Source organism: Phocoena sinus, chromosome 14 (genome assembly GCF_008692025.1).
Source record: "Phocoena sinus isolate mPhoSin1 chromosome 14, mPhoSin1.pri, whole genome shotgun sequence".
In the NCBI taxonomy this organism is placed as follows: domain Eukaryota; kingdom Metazoa; phylum Chordata; class Mammalia; order Artiodactyla; family Phocoenidae; genus Phocoena; species Phocoena sinus.
Window position 1 is genome coordinate 82,262,336 of NC_045776.1, and position 19,492 is coordinate 82,281,827.

General features: G+C 50.0%; 1 protein-coding gene across 1 annotated transcript in view; it reads left to right on the forward strand.

Annotated features, from left to right (window-relative positions):
* LRRC43 (leucine rich repeat containing 43) overlaps positions 1 to 19,492 on the forward strand; it is a 39,042-nt gene that overhangs the window by 13,345 nt on the left and 6,205 nt on the right. The window contains exons 6-11 of the mRNA XM_032654074.1: positions 6,574 to 6,651; positions 11,314 to 11,574; positions 12,150 to 12,287; positions 15,922 to 16,061; positions 18,093 to 18,331; positions 19,022 to 19,209. Of these exons, the coding sequence (XP_032509965.1) occupies positions 11,515 to 11,574; positions 12,150 to 12,287; positions 15,922 to 16,061; positions 18,093 to 18,331; positions 19,022 to 19,209 (765 nt within the window). The 5' untranslated portion in view covers positions 6,574 to 6,651; positions 11,314 to 11,514. The remainder of the gene's footprint in view (positions 1 to 6,573; positions 6,652 to 11,313; positions 11,575 to 12,149; positions 12,288 to 15,921; positions 16,062 to 18,092; positions 18,332 to 19,021; positions 19,210 to 19,492) is intronic.

The window sequence follows — 19,492 nt, forward strand, 5'->3', positions numbered from 1 at the left end:
TTCGGCTTTCATCTGTGGGTCTTGTCTGCAGCAATCACTGCTGTGGTGCTTCATGGTGATTTTCCTCATTTCTATGTTTATTAACTAGAATTCTGTAAGGAGCATTTTTTCCTTTTCCTCTATTTATTTATTTATATCACTACAGAGTAGTAGATGTTAGTTTTATTCTTTGGGGGGACATATGCTCATCTTTCTGCCTTATTTCCCTCTTTTGGATAATTTTTCTAATAATAGTAAAGGTGTTCCAATATAGGACAGTCAAAAAGAACGATAGATGTCCAGCCAACCACAGTGGGTGTTTGTGGAAGGATTGACCAAAACATTGTCATTGGGGGCTGGGACATTCGGGGGCTTTACAAGCCTGGTGTGGGTCTGGAGTAGAAATACCCACAAGAGGGGCTTCCCTGGTGCTCCGGTAGTTAGGACTCGGTGCTTTCACTGCCGTGGCCCGAGTCCAGTCCTTGGTCAGTGTACTAAGATCCTGCATGCTGTGTGGCATGGCCGAAAAAGAAAAAGAAAACAGAAATGCCCACAAAAGTAAGAATGAGAAGAAACCAAGGCTGGACTGCATATCTCGGAGTCCTAACCTCGTGCCCCTCACACAAGAACTTGGGCAAATCATACTGTCTCTCTGGGCTTCAGTTTCCTCCCAGTTAAGGTGAAGATGAAGGTGCTGGTCAACTCAGGATCAGTGGTTCTCAGGCTGGAGCACGCATGTGAATCACCTGGCGGTTTCGTTCAAGCGCAGGTTGCCGGCTGCACCCCCAAAGTGTCGGATGCAGTAGGTCTGGGGTGGGGCCCAAGGATTTGCATTTCTAACGTGTTGCCAGGTGATGCTGTTGACCCAGAGAGGACACTTGGAGAACCGTTGGTCCAGATGATCTCTCGGAACCGTTAACAGCCGTGGACTCATCTCTTCAAATGATTCAATCCTTGGCCCTGGCTATGAAGTTACTGGTGAAATGATGGAACAGACCTTTGCAGGAGCAGAGGCACCGGAAATCCAGTGGGGTACCAGGCAGTACCAGACACATGAATGATTGCTCTGTGCCAGGCATGGTATTAAGTGCCTCAAAGACCTAGTTGCTGCCCAGGGAGGGACAGAGTTTGGCAGAGTGGTGAAGAGCAGGCTTGAATCTGGGTGCCGCCACTTAACAGCCATGTGGCCTTGGACAAGTGACAGAAATGACTTCTTGCCTCAGTTTCCCCACCTATAAAAAGAGGACAAGAGTGGAACTTACAAGCCCTGGCAAGAAAATGCCCAGTGAAAGGTTATTGCTGCTAGAATTAATATTCTTTGCACTAAGCCTGTCCAATGAGGAGAAATAGCAGTGACAGAGAGTGGCTGTTTCTACAACACGTCCCAAGCCCCCTCAGCCGAACACTACCTGCCTGGATTCCCAGTCACCAGTTTTCACCCACACACAAAATGCAAAACAGAGTATGAGAAAAATTCAATATCATTTATTAAATGGTTTCCAAGGGCTCCTCCAAGGAGCATTAACAATCTCAATATGATAAATATCAATAAATTAACATAGCTGCCACCTCCTGCCATCCCAAGAGTATAATAAGATTTAAGTCTTCAGACAAAAAACATTCTATAAATAACAATGACATAACTTGAAATCTTTCTCAAGGTAGCTCATACATTTATATCTCAGTCCTCCCAGGACTTGCAATTTTGAGGCTTCATTGAGATTATAATTAGAATAATTTACTTAATAACTCACAGCAGAATTCTCACACTTAGCTGTCACTTTTTTTTTTTTTTTTAAGGCTTCACGCATTTCTGCCATTCCAAAAGGACCAGGTTCAACCAGATGGCTTTAAATGACCTACTGGGCTCCAGTGTTCAATGATTTAAACAGATAGGCACTCTGAAAACTTTTTTAAAATAGGCACGATGAAGCTTTTACATTTAAAGCTATCTGTAGGCACAGAAACTTTTGTTTCTGGTTCATGTCGAAATTCGAGTTTACTGAGATGGTCTATGACGGCAACAACTTGAGCTTTGTTATCGAAAAATGGTTTGATCGCTCTGCAATAAGGCAAGGTGGCTGAGCTGTCGATGTTGTATGGCAGTTGGGGGTTCAGAGCGAAACACGGCGTCTGGTACTGGCTGGATTCCGGCACTCCTCTCTCTTCCTGCTGCTGTGTAAGGAGGAGGGAAAGTGGGTGAGCATTAGTTTTGCAAAACAGCCAGAAATCCCGACAGCTAAGGCCTGAATGCCTCCTCTGTGAAGGGCCTGGGCAGTGCTTTCCCCTCACCAGCTCATCTAGTCGGGGCTACAACCCTGCGAGGCTGTGACCGTCACTCTCCCCATCCCCAGAAGAAACTGAAGCCCGGTTGGTTTGTGAAGCTGCCGCAAGATCAGGTGGCACAGCAGGACTCCAACCCACGTGAGGCAGCAATTCCGAAGCCTGTGCTCATAACCGCTGCCCCACCCACCGCCTCTGCCCCATCTGGCCAAGGACTGCACAGCCTGTGTGCCGTCTCAGAGAGGTGGGGAAGAGGAAAGCACCTGGGTTTCCATGCTGCTCGTTGCTCTTTGTGACTCTGTGTTAAAGTCATTATATCCCCCGCTCACAGAGGTGGAATTCATGCTTCTCTGGAAAGGCCTCCAAGATGCCAGGGAGAGTTTATCCAAATGCCCTATGGACTCCAGAACACGCCCTCTCCCATCCCTCTTCCTAAGGACTAGAAGCACCTCATCAGCCTGAGCTGCCCGGTCACCTGAGCTAACAACCTCCACCTTTGTGTCTGTAGAAGCCAAGGCTAAGCTTTAAATGCCAGAATGGAAGGGAAGAGCGAGGCCAGTTTCACGAAACGTTTCCACATGTTGTTATCTGTTTGTCTAGTCAAAGCGGCCTGAGAGCTTCGGTCTTGACCACGACCCTGAGAAACTGAAAGAGCATTTATATGTATTCAGCCTCATACTTTCCCAACCGTGGGTCAGGCTCAGCAGAGCCTCTGCTAGAAGCCGACTGTGTCCTAATTAAATAAAGTAGCACACACATAGCCTAATTTGTGAACGGCCCTGATCTGCTGTAAGAGACACTCTTTGTGACCCACACAAGCATTTTAACATCCTGCATTCGTGGGCTGTCGTTTTCAGCTTAGGCTGGCGTTGGCCGCTCCTTGGGGGGCTGCTGAATAGGTGGGGGAGATGGCCCATCTCTAGGGATGTGCTACGGGAGGGAAAATCATCTACTAATCCTGCAGACTGAATATGTTAGGGATGAACAGCCTACTAAAGCCGCAGTGCGTGAGAAATTGTTGCGTGTGGGGCTGTCCGGGCTAATCTCTGCCTCTGACCTCACACCCTCATACAAATGCCATCCTAGCCTGTCTAGTTGTTCCCAATCCTTCCTGGTGTATCCACAGCCCTAGCTTCTGGTCTGAAAAGAGTAGGCTTCTTCTGGGGGCAATGGAAGGCATTTTAAAGAAATGGCTTGGAAAAGAAATCTCGAGGGCACTTTTACATAGTCATTCAAGAGTTTCTCAAACGAGGACCGTAATTCCTTGATTATAGCTTGTTGTTTATCTGGTCCTAGCACATAGGGTGCCGTATGGGAGGACAGCAAGGCTCCCAAATGGCACAGCAGGAACAGGGCAAACCTGGCAGATCCTGGAGAAAGGGGGTGATGTCGGGAGGAGCAGAGGCCACACACCCCAGCCCCCCCGCCCCCACTGGCTTCAACCGTTCAAGCCGTTGTCGAGCAGTGGCTAAGCCCCTCCAGTCTTCCTCTCTGTCTGGTGAGACCGCGGCCGCGGCACCCCGTGGTACCTGCGTGGGAGACCATGGCGGGAGAGAGCGAGGCTGCTTCAGCAACAGCTCCTGGAGCCAGATGTGCTCGCCGTGGTCTTCAGGAGCTATATAAAGGGCCAATGGCGAGGAAGATCACTGTCCCACCCATGGCAAAATCATTACTCAGCTTTTTCCCAGAAAACACTTTCAAAAGTCTGCCACCCAAGGCTGGGTGAAAGCAGGGCTGGAAGGAAATGCTGGGGTTACCCTCAAGGTGGGCAGACGCCTGATTCAGTACAGATACACACAGGCACACACAGGAAGGCGTACGCGTCTTTGCCATTTCTTCTTGGAAAGAGCTTGTTGATTTGACTAGAAGTCCCGGGGTGGACAGGCACAACCCCCAAGGAACATATAACTAACTGGAGTTGAGGGTCAGTGCTCCACAGGGAATTTCTGGGGAGGGTCATGGTCAGCACGTGTAGGCGTAAAGCTGGCATGAAGCTTGTAACATGTATTATCTCTGGAAATTTCTGAAGCGTGCCCATGCCAGAACATGGGGAAGGCCCTGATAACCACCATGAACGTGGTGAGTCAAAGCCTTCATCTCCACTCTGCTTGGCCTTGAGCATCATTGGATTCTCCATGGTGTCTTTGCAACCGGAGGCCTAGAACCAGAATCCATGCTCCAGAGTTATTTGTTGAAATCACTTATTCGTAGTTTGAGCGCCAACTTTGACCAGATACTCTTCTCGGGTCTCAGAAATGACGGCAAAAAAGTTAGACAAGGTCTTTGCCTTCAGGGAGCTGGTGTTCTAGTGGGCAAGGAGCAGACAACAAACACCATTAATAAACAAGAATGTAACAGGTAATGAAAAGAGCCATACAAATAAAACAAGGGATGAGATAGAGAGTGATGGGTGACATACTCTAAGTCAGGGGATCAGGAAAAGTCTCTCAGATGAGATGCCGTTGAAGCTGAGACCTGAAAGATGAGAAGGGGCCTGCTTCTTCTGGGGATCTGGGGAAAGAGTGTTCCAAGCAGGGGAGACCCTAGTGCAAAAATGAGCTTGACGTGGCTGAGAGTGGGAAGCAGGTCATGGTAGCTGGAGTGAAGTGAGAGAAGGAGAGGGTGGTGGAGAGCTGGGCAGAGGCCAGGTCATGGAGGGCTTTAAAGAACTTGGGTTTAATTCCAAGTGTGATAAGGCACCACTGCATGGCTGTAGCTGGGAAAATATAGGCTCTGGTGTACTTTAAAGGGTGAGAATGGTGTCGGCTCCTGAGCAGAGAATGGATTGTGTGATCCAAGATGGAAGCCGAGGAACCAGTTAGAAGGTTATGAAGCAGTCTAGGAGAGAGATGATGGTGGCTTGGATTAGGGTGGAGCGGATGAAGATGGAGTCTACAGAACTGGCTGGTGGACTGGTGTGGAGATGAACTGAAGAGAGGAATCAAGGATGACTCCTGGGATTTTGATAAAGCAGGTGAGTGGTTAATGTGCCATGGGGGAAAAGTCTGGAGATGAGAAATCAAGAGTCCTATTTGGAATGAGTTGAGTTTGAGATGCCCACTGGGCACCTATTTAATGTCAAGCCAGCCATTGGATAAAAGTCAAGAGCTCAGAGATGAGGTCGGACCTGGGTGGTTCATAAAACCCAGTGCACAACGGAAGAGACAGCCAGCAACCCCCTTCCACCCTTAACCCAAGTCCCCCTGTAATCGTTGCCGTCTTTCCTCTTCTTATCCAAGCTTCTTGACAGAGTGATCTAGACTCATTTTTACCTCACTTCCCAAACTGCCACAATATGGTTTTCATCCCAATAATTCAAAACCCTCTAGAAAAGTCCACAGTAGGTAACATTTTGACCCCATGACTTTCACCCTCTGGTGTTTACTCCCACAATTAGGTTACATTACACGGCAGAGGGGACTTTGCAGGTGTAACTCAGGTTACTAATCAGTTGACCTTAAGATAGGTTGACTACCAGGTGGGTCCAAGGTTGTCACATGAGCCTTAAAAACGAAGAGGAAGGAAGAAGAAGAAGTGAGAGAGACTCAAAGCATGAGAAAGACTCAACTGCCATTGCTGGCTTGAAGATGGAGGGGGCCAGGTGGAAAGCAGGGGAAGAAAATGAATTTGGCCAACAACCCGTGAGCTTGGAAGAGGTCCCTGCGTCCCAGGTGAGAACTGCAGCCCCAGCTGACACCTTGACTTTAGCCTGGTAAGACGCCAAGGAGAGAATAGAATCTAGTTACACCCTGCTGGACTCCTGACCTACAGAAACTGTAAGACAGTAACTTTGTGGTCTTAAACTGCTAAATTTATGGTATTTGTGAGAACTGGTATAGTCTCTAGTGACCTCATATTGTCAATGTTACTGGGTTCTTTTCAGCCTTTGTTTGACTTAATCCCTTCATGGTATGCAATAATGCCAACTACTTCCTCCTTGAAAACTTTTTTTCCCCTCTCCTTTCATGACGTTATCCTGACATATATATATATATATTTTTTTTTTTTTTTAATATTTATTTATTTATTTGGCTGCACCAGGTATTTAGTTGTGGCATGTGGGATCTTTTAGTTGTGGCATGTGGGATCTAGTTCCCTGACCAGGGATCGAACCTGGGCCCCCTGCATTGGGAGCAGGGAGTCTTAACCTCTGTACCACCAGGGAGGTCCCCTCCTGATATATTTTGGATATCAGCCTCAGACAGTGCCTTCTGAGGCTGAATCATCTTCCTGCTTGGCCCTTTAATGGACATGCGTCCAGGGGCCCCACGCTTGGTCTGTTCCTCACACTTTAATGTCTCTCTCCTTCAGATCTAAATGTCCAACTGCCCAATGGATATCAGCTGGACCTCACACTCGACATAGCCAAAGACCAGGATCTGAACCAGGGTAATAGTGAGAGTGGAGATGAAGATGTGTGGACAGATTGCTGAAATCTGTAAGAGGTAGAATCCAGTATTTAGGAGGTGATTGGTTGGATCTAGCGATAATGGAAAGGGAGGAATTGAGGACGATTTCCAGGTCTCTTGTTTGGGCAACTAAATAGATGGTGTTGCTCAAAACTGAGAGAGGATTACAGGGCTCGGGTGCTGTGAAGAATTCAGTTATTGACATGGGGAGGTGGAAGTGTTATGGAACCCTCAGGTGAAGATGTACAGCAGGCCATTGGACATTTGGATATGGAGCTTGAAGGAAGGAACCAGAGACATCCATTTGGGTGCCACCTGTATATTGTGTTGATAAAACTATAAGCCTACAAGAGAGGACCAGTGTGAGTTAAGTCAAGTGTGGAGCCCTGGGGCACACCTCCATTAACGGAACAGGTACAGGAAGAGGATTTAGTCTAAAACACCGAGGAGACATCCTCAAGAGGGAAAGAAATGTACTAGAAAAACATGTGGTCATGGAACAAGATGAGAAGTGGTTTTCAAGAAGGAGTAAACGATTGGCACCAGCAAAAGCTGTGGAGAGGTCAGATAAGATAAAGGCTGAAGGGCTTCCCTGGTGGCGCAGTGGTTGAGAGTCCGCCTGCCGATGCAAGGGACACGGGTTCGCACCCCGGTCTGGGCCGCGGAGCGGCTAGGGCCGTGAGCTATGGCCACTGAACCTGCGCATCCTGGAGCCTGTGCTCCGCAACGGGAGAGGCCACAACAGTGAGAGGCCCGCGTACCGCAAAAAAAAAAAAAGATAAAGGCTGAAGAGATACACTAGGTTTGAGAATATGAGGTCACTGGGAACTTTGCTAGGGGAGTTTGAATAAATTGTTGGGGAGGCAGAAGCCATATTGTGGTGGTTTTGGAATTGAGGAAAAAGTAAAACCACCCAGTTGTGTTACCAAAACCCCAGGAGTCCTCCCTGGTTCATCTCTTTGATGTGTTTATATCACTGTAGATTCTTGGATATTGGTTTTATTCTTTAAAATGACAGGTGGCTCCCTTTTTGTCTTATTTCCCAGTTTTGGAAAATTTTTCTAATAGCAGTAAAGGACAGTCAAAAAGAATGACAGATGTCCACAAGAGTGGGTGTTTTTGGAAGGATCACAATCAACAAATTGAACTTCCTCAAAATTAAAAAATATTTTTCTCTTCTAAACACCCTGTTAAGAGGATGAAAAGACAAGCCTAGACTAGGAGGAAAATGTTTACCAAACGCAAATCTGACAAAGGAGTTGTGAGCAGAATGTATAAAGAATGCTCAAAACTCAATTTTCTGGATTAGGCAGTGGTTTCTTCTTACTATTTTTAAAAATATTTATTTATTTGGCTGCACTGGGTCTTAGTTGCGGCGTGCAATCTTCAGTGCAGCGTGCAGGATCTAGTTCCCTGACCAGGGATCGAACCCGGGCCCCCTGCATTGGGAGCGCAGAGTCTTCGCCACTGGACCACCAGGGAAGTTCCTAGGCAATTGTTTCTTAAAATGACACAAAGAAAAACATAAATTACATCTCATCGAAATTAAACACTTTTGTTTGTCAAGGGACACTACCAAGAAAGTGAAAGACAAGCCACAGAATGGGAGAAAATCATGTACAAGACAGGGGGCTAGTATCCAGAATATATAACAACTCAACAGTAAAAAGACAACCCAATTTAAAAATGACCAAAGTATTTGAATAGACATTTCTCCAGAGAAGATACACAAGTGGCCAATAAGCACAAGAAAAGCTGTTCAATATCATTAGTCAGGCATCAGGTAACTGCAAATAAAAACCACAATGAGCTACCACTTCACACCTATTAAGATGGTTATAGTTTTTGTAAACGTAAAATAATCAGTGTTGGTGAGGATATGAAAAAATTGGAACCCCCGTATATTGCTGGTAGAAATGTAAAATGGTGCGGCTTCTGTGTAAAACACTTTGGCGTTTCCTCAAAATGTTAAACATAGGACTTCCCTGGTGGCACAGTGGTTAAGAATCCACCCGCCAACGTAGGGGACACAGGTTCCATCCCCGGTCTGGGAAGATCCCACATGCCGCGGAGCAACTGAGCCTGTGTGCCACAACTACTGAGCCTGCGCTCTAGAGCCTGCGCTCTAGAGCCCCCGAGCCACAACTATTGAGCCTGCATGATACAACTACTGTGCGCCTAGAGCCCATGCTCCGCAACAAGAGAAGCCACCGGAGAAGCCTGAGCACCGCGACGAAGAGTAGCCTTTGCTTGCATCTAGAGAAAGCCCGCGCGCAGCAACGAAGATCCAACGCAGCCAAAAAAAAAAGTTAAACATAGAGTTACCATATGACCCAGCAATTTCATTCCTAGGTATCTACCTAAGAGAAACGAAAACATATGTTTATACAAAACTTGTACACAAATGTTCACAGCAGCATGATTCGTAAGAGTCAAAAAGTGGAAACAACTCAAATGTCCATCAACTGAGGAATGGATAAACAAAATGCCTTCTACCCATATATAGAAAATTATTCAGCCATAGGAAGGAATGCAGTTCTGACACATGCTACAACACAGATGAACCTTGAAACCATTATGCTGTGAAAGAAGCCAGTCATGGAAGGACAAATACTGTATAACTCCACTTACATGAAATATCTAGAAGATGCAGTTACAGAGAAAGAAAGCATATTGGTGGTTGACAGGGACTGGGCCAATGCGGGGGGGGGGGGGGTGGGGTTTAACTGCTAATGGGTGGTGCTTCCTTTTGGGGTGAGGAAAACGTTGAAAATTAGATTACAGTGACAGCTGCACTATGACTATAGTGGCCCTGTGAATATACAAAAACCCACAGAATTGTACACTTTACACGGGTGAACTTTAGCTATGTAAATTAGATCTCAATCAAGAAGTTGCCTTTCCAAATTATAGGAACCAGAATCATCTTACCCCATTAATTTCACGAACCGGTGCCCAGGAGTCCCTAGAATGTCGGGCAGCGGGCTAGGTGCTGGGAGGATGGAGAGATGAATGAGATTGGACGAGTCTGAAATGGGGCCTTGGTGCTAAACGGGTTGTATAGTTGGGCAGTGATTAAAACCCCTGACTCAGGGATTAAAGAGATCCACCTTGGAATCCACTGATGAGAGTGTTCAGATTATTTGGCCTTGGGCTCATTTCTCCTCTCCAGTTCTGCCACACAGGGATGAGAGTTAACACTTTATTCCGAGGGGGCTTCGGAGTAGAAATAGAAACAGATTAACACCTGGGAAGCGCTCAGTACCTGCTGGGGGCCCCCAAGGTTATAACCTCCAGGCTGCGGTGGGGAAGTGTATTTTTAATCCAGCGCACGTGGGGCTGAGTCGGGGTTTCAGATTCCTGGCTGGGGAAAAGTTGGCCCGCAAGGGGAAGTAGTGGGTTTCACGAGGGCCGGCGCGGCCGCGCGCCCCCGCCTGCCTGAGCACGCGCCCGGCCCTGGCGCACGCGCGCGTCCTGGAGGTTGCCTAGCAACCGGGTAGCGTGGAGAACGCGCGATCATGGAGCCGCCAGCTCTGACAGTGAGCGCCGCGGTCCGGGAGCACCTGCGGAAGTTGTGTCTGCACGAGTTCCCGTGCGGCACGGGCAGCTGGGTGCGGGCGCTGGCGGGGCGGCTGGAGGAGGGGCTCGGGGCTCTGGGGGACGGAGGGGACTGACCAGGGGCCAGGCCGGGGCCTAGGGGCGGAGAGCGGGGTCGGGGTGGTGCTGGCCCCGGGTGCTGAGCGGGCCGCCAGCCCCAGGAGTTGGCTGGTCTGGAGAAACCTGAGAGAATGTTTGCGTCTGGACGTTTAGGGAGCGTCCTGACCGGGGTGGTGGGGGGATGGGGATGGATTGTGGGAACAGGGACACTGCAGGGGTGGACGGGATAGGCCCCCCAGGGCCTGTGGGCGCTGACGCAGGGTGGAGGGCAGGGACCCCCCCCCCCACCACCACCAGAGCAGGACCCCAACCTGAGCGCATCGGGCGGATCTGGGGCAGGCGCCTGGCTGTCTTAATGACACCGGGCTCCTTTGGGGTGAAAAGCTCAACCCGAGAGCAAGGTTTGCAGTTAGGACCCTGCTGTGCTGTGGCCACAGGGGCCATCCTCATCACCTAAGTGCACAAGGAGCATGACATTGAGAACCCGGGGCGTCCCAGGTGTGCCCGGAAGTCTTGAGTCCTGAAGGGTTCCCGGGGACTTGGTGGGAAGCTGGGGCCCCACCTACTCTTGTCGGCTGGTGTCCAGTTTCATAGAAGAGAAAACTGAGATACCAATCAAGGAACTAATTTATTTGTTTCAACAACAAATAAATTGTTGTTTATGTGCCTGGCATTGTGCTGAACTTGGGGGTTTCATAGATGTCTCTCAAGAGGAAGGAGTGGGAGAGAGTACACTCCAGGACCGAAATCTTTCATCCTCCACTTGTGGCATCTACAGGTTCTGAATTTACCTTCGCAGGCTTGCCGCCTCTTCTTCAAAAACCTTTCCTTGGCTCATTCCAGTCCACAGATTGCCTTTTGCACCTCCCGGCTTCTAAACTCTCCCTGATTGTCCTGTTTAACAATCGATTCCATTTTGAGAGTTTTGAGTCCTTGAGAGGGGCTGAGTCATAACGAGAGAAATTCTCTGCCTCCACCTCTGCAGAATAAGTCGCGCTTTCTTCCTCAAACTTACCGAGCATGGCGGGAGCTAATCCCCCGAGAGGAGGACGCTGTGGGCCCCGGGGAGGAGACGGTGGATGCCCTGCTGGGCCTGGTCTGCAGCCCCCACTCACCCTGGGCCCTGCTGGAGGGCTCAAGCGCTGAGGACCGTTTTCTGAGAGAGCTGGCCATCCAGAATCCCCTGATGCTCAAAGACAGCTTCTTCTACACCTACTTCAGGTCGCTACGGGTGGTGGACAAACAGGTGAGCACTGGGGGCGAACACCAGGTACAGGGTTGGTGTTAGGGGGGGCCGTTCCCCTTACAGGCCTTGGTGGTAAGACCTAGCTCTGCCCTCCCCTGATTAATCTCACCAGCTTGTCCACAGAGCAGGGCCAACAATCCTGGCGAGCTGGCCTAGTCTGTTACCCCAGAGAAGGCAGGCCCAGCCGGGAAGGGCCCCTAATGTCCTGGAAGCCAAAGTCAACTGAGGATTCACAGACAGACTCCTGAAGCTTCTGGTCTGACCCTGCTGGTTGTAAACTAGAATGCTTCCTTAAGACCATAGGATTCACTGTGGCTCTGGGGTAGACAGCAGAGAAGATGGGATTCCTGGCTTCAGGAGCTGACAGTCCAACAAGGGACACAGGACATGAGCTGGAAGTTGTCCAACACCTACAGTCAGAGGAGGGGTGAGGGTTGAGAGGTGACAGGCCACTGCGGCGGCCGAGGCACTCAAATCCTGGCAGGAAAGGCGCGCAAGAGAAGAAAGGGTTTGGGGTGTGGGGCGGTGCGCGTGCCATTGCCGTCCTCACTCCAGGGCCGCCCCACGCTCTGGAGCTCTGTGCTCCCTTTCCTCCCTTCCAGGTGAGCCTGGTGGACAACGACCTCCTGAAATTTGTGAAGCTTGAAGAGTTGGTGCTGAGTGCTAATCAAATCAAGGAGATTGACACCACCAACCTGCCCCCAACTCTCAAGGTAAAGGAGCCCAGGTTCCATTCCAGGTCTTGGAACCAATGCTGCCCAGAGGCCCTGCCCCTCCTCTGCCCCCCACCGCCCCACAGAATGTTTGGCCGTCGTGACTGTGCTAAGGGCCAGCCTCAGGCTTTGGAGAGGTAGGCCTGATCCCTCCAAAAGTTAAACCTAGAATTTCCACATGACCCAGCAATTCCCTTCCTAGGTATACACCCCAAAGAATACAAGGCAGGAATCAGACAGATTCCTGTATGCCAGTGTTCACAGCAGCGCTATTCACAGTAGCCAACAGGTGGACACAGCCGCTTGTTATCAGCAGGTGAATGGAGCGGCAAAATGTGGTCTGTCCACACCGCCATAAAAAGGAATGACATATGTACATGGATGACCTTGAAAACATGCTACTGAATGAAGGAGGCCACATACTAGATGATTGCACTGCATGAAATATCTAGAAGAGGCAAATCCATAGAGACAGAAAGTAGATCAGTGGTTACCGGGGGAAGGATTGGGGAGTTAGAGCTTAATGGGTACACAGTTTCTGTTTGAGTAATGAAAAATTTTGGAAATGGATAGTAATGATGGTTGTACATTAAGTGAATGTACTTAATGCTGCTGAATTGTCCACTTAAAAAGGGTTGAAATGGCAAATTATATATATTTTACCACAATAAAAAAGTTTTAAAAAGAGGTAGGCCAGGCTTTTTTTTTTTTTTAAGAATACTTTATTATTTTTTTTTAATTTATTTATTCATTTATTTATTTTTGGCTGTGTTGGGTCTTCGTTTCTGTGCGAGGGCTTTCTCTAGTTGTGGCAAGCGGGGGCCACTCTTCATCGCGGTGCGCGGGCCTCTCACTGTCGCGGCCTCTCTTGCTGCGGAGCACAGGCTCCAGACGCGCGGGCTCAGTATTTGTAGCTCACGGGCCCAGCTGCTCCGTGGCACGTGGGATCTTCCCAGACCAGGGCTTGAACCCGTGTCCCCTGCATTGGCAGGCAGACTCTCAACCACTGCGCCACCAGGGAAGCCCAAGAATACTTTATTTTTAATAAATTTATTTTTGGCTGTGTTGGGTCTTCACTGCTGCGCGTGGGCTTTCTCTAGTTGCGGCGAGCGGGGACTACTCTTCGTTGTGGTGCGCGGGCTTCTCATTGCGGTGGCTTCTCTTGTTGCGGAGCACGGCTCTAGGCGCGCGGGCTTCAGTAGTTGTGGCTCGCGGGCTGTAGAGCACAGGCTCAGTAGTTGTGCCTCACGGGCTTAGTTGTTCCACGGCATGTGGGATCTTCCCAGACCAGGGCTCAAACCCGTGTCCCCTGCATCGGCAGGCAGACTCTCAACCACTGCGCCACCAGGGAAGCCTGGCAGGCAGATTCTTAACCACTGTGCCACCAGGGAAGCCCCCAAAAGAGGTAGGCCACGCTTTATTACGAGTCTTCAGCTGAGCATATCAAAATGGTCTCAATTTTAAATTAAATGCTGAGACTAGTAGATTTTGCGGCAGAAGAGGCTCAGAAGTATGGCTCAGTACTGGGCTCAAGAAGAAAGCGGGCAAGGCCTTGGAGGAGAAATACAAGAACTCTGTTATCTTTGGGTTTATTCCCTATTCCAGCCAGGGGCCCTTTGGCTTTCCGAGAGACAACTGCCATGAGTCGAGAAATTGCAAAAATGTTAATTCAGGGCTTCCCTGGTGGCGCAGTGGTTATGAATCTGCCTGTCAATGCAGGGGACACAGGTTCAAGCTCTGGCCCAGGAAGATCCCACGTGCCGTGGAGCAACTAAGCCCGTGCACCACAACTACTGAGCCTGTGCGCCTAGAGCCCATGCTCCGCGACAAGAGAAGCCACCACAATGAGAAGCCCACACACCGCAATGAAGAGTAGCCTCCGCTCGCCACAACTAAAGAAAGCCCACGCGCAGCAACGAAGACCCAACACAGCCAAAAATAAAAATAAATATTTTAAAAGTGTTAACTTATTTCCTTTCCCACTCTCTCCGACATCACCTCCACTCCATATTTTAAAGTTTCCTTCACAACAGGAAAAGAAACTTTTTTAAAAATTTTTAAGATTTTTATTGCAGTATAGTTGCTTTACAATGTTGTGTTAGTTTCTACTGTACAGCAAAATGAATCAGTTATACGTATACATATATCCCCTCTTTTTTGGATTTTGGTCCCATTTAGGTCACCACAGTGCATTAAGTAGAGTTCCCTGTGCTCTACAGTATGTTCTCAGTAGTTACCTATTTTATACATAGTATCAATAGTGTATATATGTCAATCCCAATCTCCCAATTCCTACCACCCCCAGTTTCCCCCTTGGTAGCCATACATTTGTTCTCTACATCTGTGTCTATTTGTGCTTTGCAAATAAGATCATCTATACCATCTTTCTAGATTCCACATATATGCATTAATATGTGATATTTGTTTTTCTCTTTCTGACTTACTTCACTGTATGACACTCTCTAGGTCCATCCACTTCTCCATAAATGACTGAGTTTCATCCTTTTTATGGTTGAGTAATATTCCATTGTATATATGTACCACATCTTCTTTATGCATTCCTCTGTTGATGGACATGTAGGTTCCTTCCATGTCCAGGCTACTGTAAATAGTGCTTCAATGAGCATTGGGGTGCATGTGTCTTTTTGAATTATGGTTTTCTCAGGGTATATGCCCAGTAGTGGGATTGCTGGGTTGTATGGTAATTCTATTTTTAGTTTTTTAAGGTACCTCCATAGTGGCTGTATCAATTTACATTCCCACCAACAGTGCAAGAGGGTTCCCTTTTCTCCACACCCTCTCCAGCATTTATTGTCTGTAGATTTTTTTTTTAATTTACTTATTTTTGGCTGTGTTGGGTTTTTGTTGCTGCGTGCGGGTTTTTCTCTAGTTGTGGAGAGTGGGGGCTGCTCTTCATTGCGGTGCGCAGGCCTCTCACTGCGGCGGCCTCTCTTGTTGCGGAGCACGGGCTCTAGGCACACGGGCCTCAGCAGTTGTGGCTCGTGGGCTCTAGAGCGCAGGCCCAGTAGCTGTGGCGCACAGGCCCAGTTGCCCCACGGCATGTGGGATCTTCCAGGACCAGGGCTCGAACCTGTGTCCTCTGCATTGGCAGGTGGATTTATAACCACTGTGCCACCAGGGAGCCCTGTTTGTAGATTTTTTTTAATGATGGCCATTCTGACCGGTGTGAGATGATACCTCATTGTAGTTTTGATTTGCATTTCTCTAATAATTAGTGATGAGCATACTTTCTTGTGCCTCTTAGCCATCTGTATGTTCTCTTTGGAGAAATGTCTATTTAGGTCTTCCGCCCATTTTTTGATTGGGTTATTGGTTTTCTTAATATTGAGCTGCATGAGCTGTTTGTATATTTTGGATATTAATCTTTTGTCAGTTGCTTCATTTGCAAATATTTTCTCCCTTTCTGAGGGTTGTCTTTTCATCGGAAAAGAAACTTTCTGACACCTGCTGCGGGAATATTTTCTTCCAGGATTCTTAGAAGGGGGTCCAGGTGGGCACAGGGAGATGAGGCATGAGTACTTCGTAATTCCTCTCCTGAGTTGCCCAGGATGGAAGCAGGGAGTGGGTTCCGTTTTGTCTGGGCTCACGGGCTGTCTTTCCACCCGCGTCGCAGGTGCTGGAGCTCTACGGCAACAAGATGACCAGCATGGAGTGTCTGTGCACCCGCCCACCCCCAAGACTCCAGCACTTGGGGTTGGGTCACAACAAGCTTCTGGGCCCCCTGGAGAGTCTATACGTCACCAGTGATTACTGGTAACTCGGGAGCCCCACGTGGAAAGAGGGAGGGAGAGGTCGAGCATTAGATTTGGGCCATTCTATGCTGGTGACTTGGAGAACTCAGCTTTGCTCTTTTCTATAATAACTCCTGATTGGCTGCTAAGTCCGGACCTAGGATTTATTTCTCTGACCCAATAAACAAAAAACCCCCTGAGGCCCAGGGGAGGACACCAAGAGGTAGTGGGAATGAGTGGACCTTCTGCTTCAGGGTTTCTGTTGACACTCAGGCCAGCTAATTCTTGGTTGTGAGGGCCGTCCTGGGCACTGCCGTAGGTGGAGCAGAATCCCCGGCCTCTACCCACCAGATGCAAGTAGCACCCACCCCACACCAGCTGCGACAGCCAGCAGGTCTCCAGACAGCACCACATGTCCACTGGGGGCAAAACCACCCCCAGCTGAGAACTGCTGCCCTACAGACAGCTCTCGGTTAGACCTTGTCTTCTTGGTGGGTGAGCAGTGGGAAACTGAAACGCTGGATCTGAGGAGTCTCAGGGCCTCAGATACCATCCGTGAAAATCCATCAGAGGAAGCGGGGCCAGGGAGGCCTGTCAGAGAAGCTCTGAGGATTCCCGGGGCTCAGCCTCCTGGGCACTTCCCCGGGCTGACGTTCATGACTGTTCCTTTCTTCACAGCCCAGAAGGGGCACGAGGCGCAGGGCAACATCGCTGCCCTGTTTCCCAGGCCTCCTGGGAACGTGCTCGTGGAAGGTCCGTCTCTCTGACCCTAATTTCCTCCTTCCTCCCCTTTCCCTACTCTTGGCCAAGCTGCCTCTTCACAGCCTTGGCCGTGTACAATTCCGGATCCCTTCCCTCCACTGACCTCAGCCGTCAGGGTGTGTAGCACAGGAAGGAAACGTACACTTTGGACTTCCGTGTGACAGCTGAGTTCAGACTCGTACCATGGACAGAGTTCTAAGTGTTCTGGGTTTTGATTTGGAAAACAGACTTCCGGTAACGTAACCTGCTTCATGCTGAGTATGGATTTCATAGCAACACATGCATGTGTGAAACCTCCGTCTTTTGCTGTTTTGAATTTAAAAGGATTCACTTCCTGCGAATCAGTTTTGCTGATGTTTCCGCCAGTTCTCTTGAAGGAGGCTGATATTGGGTAAAATCTGTGTGCCGGTCAGCATGAAACGTTCTTCTCGGGTGTTTTCGTCACTGGCTGGCCAACATCGCGGGCAGGATGGGAGGGGGGAGGGAGGGGAGTTGACGTTCCTGAACTCCACAGCTGGGAGGCCGTCACACGTGATGGCGGGACTGTACTTAGTCCCCTCGTGGGTTTTGGTTCTGTTTGTTTGTTTATGCGCCTCTGTTCTCAGAGCTGAAATAGATTTGCTTTCTGCTTTGTGCAGCAGGAAGGCCCTCTCCTCCAGGTTGGGGTGCAGGGCACCTCCTCTGTCCTCACCGGCCAGTTCTTCTTCACCCACGTCCCCCAAGAAATGAACCAGATGGCTTCCTGTGCTCATGCGCTGGTCTGACTCTGGAGAGCGTCCTCCAGCTTCTAGACCCCTCGAGCCTCATGCACCCTCTTCCCAGGCCCCCCTATTTACCAACCTCTCCTACCCCCACCCGCTGCTCCTCCACTCAGAGGCTCCCCTCCACCTTCCTCGCCAGTGTGTCCCTCTCTGCTGAGCCTTCTAGATGCACAACCCTGTATTAGGCTCTATGGGAGATAGACGGTTAACTGAGAAGAGGTCTGTATACGTAGAAGTCCGGTAGAGGCAGGATTTGGCGGTGGCCACCTCTATGCCACAGTAAGGAGGGAGGCCACTGGGAGAACCAGGAACCCCTTCCCAACAGGGGGGCTAACCCAGGTCAAGGGCAGCACAAGGCTTGAGAGTCGAGCATGGGCACAGCCTCCCATCCCGTCCTCAGCACCAGGCCTTGTCCATCGGGGACTCGGGGTGCTGGGGGATGCAGGTGCCGTGGCAAGATCACAGCTACCTGTCCCCACCCCTTTGCTTACCTGGCCTCTTGACGTCAGGCAGTCCCACTCACCCTCCAGGCCCAACCTCATCTCCCTGGACCTGAGCTTCAACGACCTGACGGACCTGCAGGGCATGGTGTCCGGCCTCCGAACGCTGCGGCGCCTGAGGTTGCTTGTGTTGCAGGGGAACCCGCTGGCCCTGGTGCCCTGCTACCGGGGCTTCATCATCGACGGCCTGTCTGGCCTCTGCGTGCTGGACGACATCACCGTGGCACCCAGCGAGAAGCATCTGTTCCGTGGGCTCAGCCACAGCGGGGGTGAGGGAGCCGATGTGCAGGGCAGGGTGGGGGGCTAGGGGGACCTGCTGGCCCGACCATCACCCTACTGGCTGCATGTGTCTGTCTGTCATCCAGCTCCCTGGCTGACCCAGACCCTGGTCAAGTGTAGGTCACCTTCTTGGTCAGAGTTCTCTCCCAGTTTTTGATCGTCGTGATTGAGATTTGGCGACAGAAAGGTAGGGAGGCTGGGACCATCACAGTCCCCTCCCTTCCTGGACAAATGGGAAACATTCTTTAAATTAGTTTCTTGGCGTCCGTGGTGGCTTGAGATCACCCCCTTGTGGCTCACAGCACAAGCTGCACCAGAGCCTTCTCAAGGTCAGGGTGACAAAACATTGATAAAAATAGCTGTGCCTACTGAGTGCCAGCACGGGCTAAGGTAACGTAGTCTCCATCTGTAACTATACTGCAAAGAGGCTACTACCATTCCCATTTTACACGTCAGGAAAACAAGGCTTAAGAGTGGCCTCTTGCCCAAAAGAGACTTACCCCAAATCACCGGTGTGTTGAACTTGGTAGAGCTGGGATTCGAACACAAGTCTGCAGAGTGAGGCTCAGCCCTGTTCGGAGGAAAGAAGGCAGGAGCTGAGCTCGCCTGCCCTCCCCTGCTGTCTGCCTGCCCAGTCCCTCCCCGCAGCTCCCCTCACCCCTGCCCGTTCCCCCCTGCAGATCTCCTGGCGCATGAGGCGCGGTTAGTGGTGACTGTTGGACATGTCAGAGGGGTTCTGGACTCCTCGGTCTTGGACCCGGAACCAGGGCCCCAAGGCCCTTTCATCACTTACAGCTATTATGTAACATACGAGTTTGTGGAAGATGAGGAAGGCGAAGGAGATGAATACGGCCGTGTGCTGGCTGAGGTGTGTCCGTGGGGGCTCTGCTCTCGGGTCCTCAGGGGCTCCTGTGCAGGCACAACGGCTTTGGGGACCCAGGAAAACCCTTAACGTGGATCTTTCCAATTCATACCCTACTCTGAGCAGGAAACTGGCTTCCACTCAGCCTGTTTCTTGCAGCTGGAGTAATTCTCAACCGTGTTCACCCCTTCCCATCCCCCCTGAAATGGGAGCAAAGGCCATAACAAGGGAGCAGCCCAGAGTTTCGCGATTAGGCTGCTGGCTTCCCCACCACGTTCTCCAACTGCCC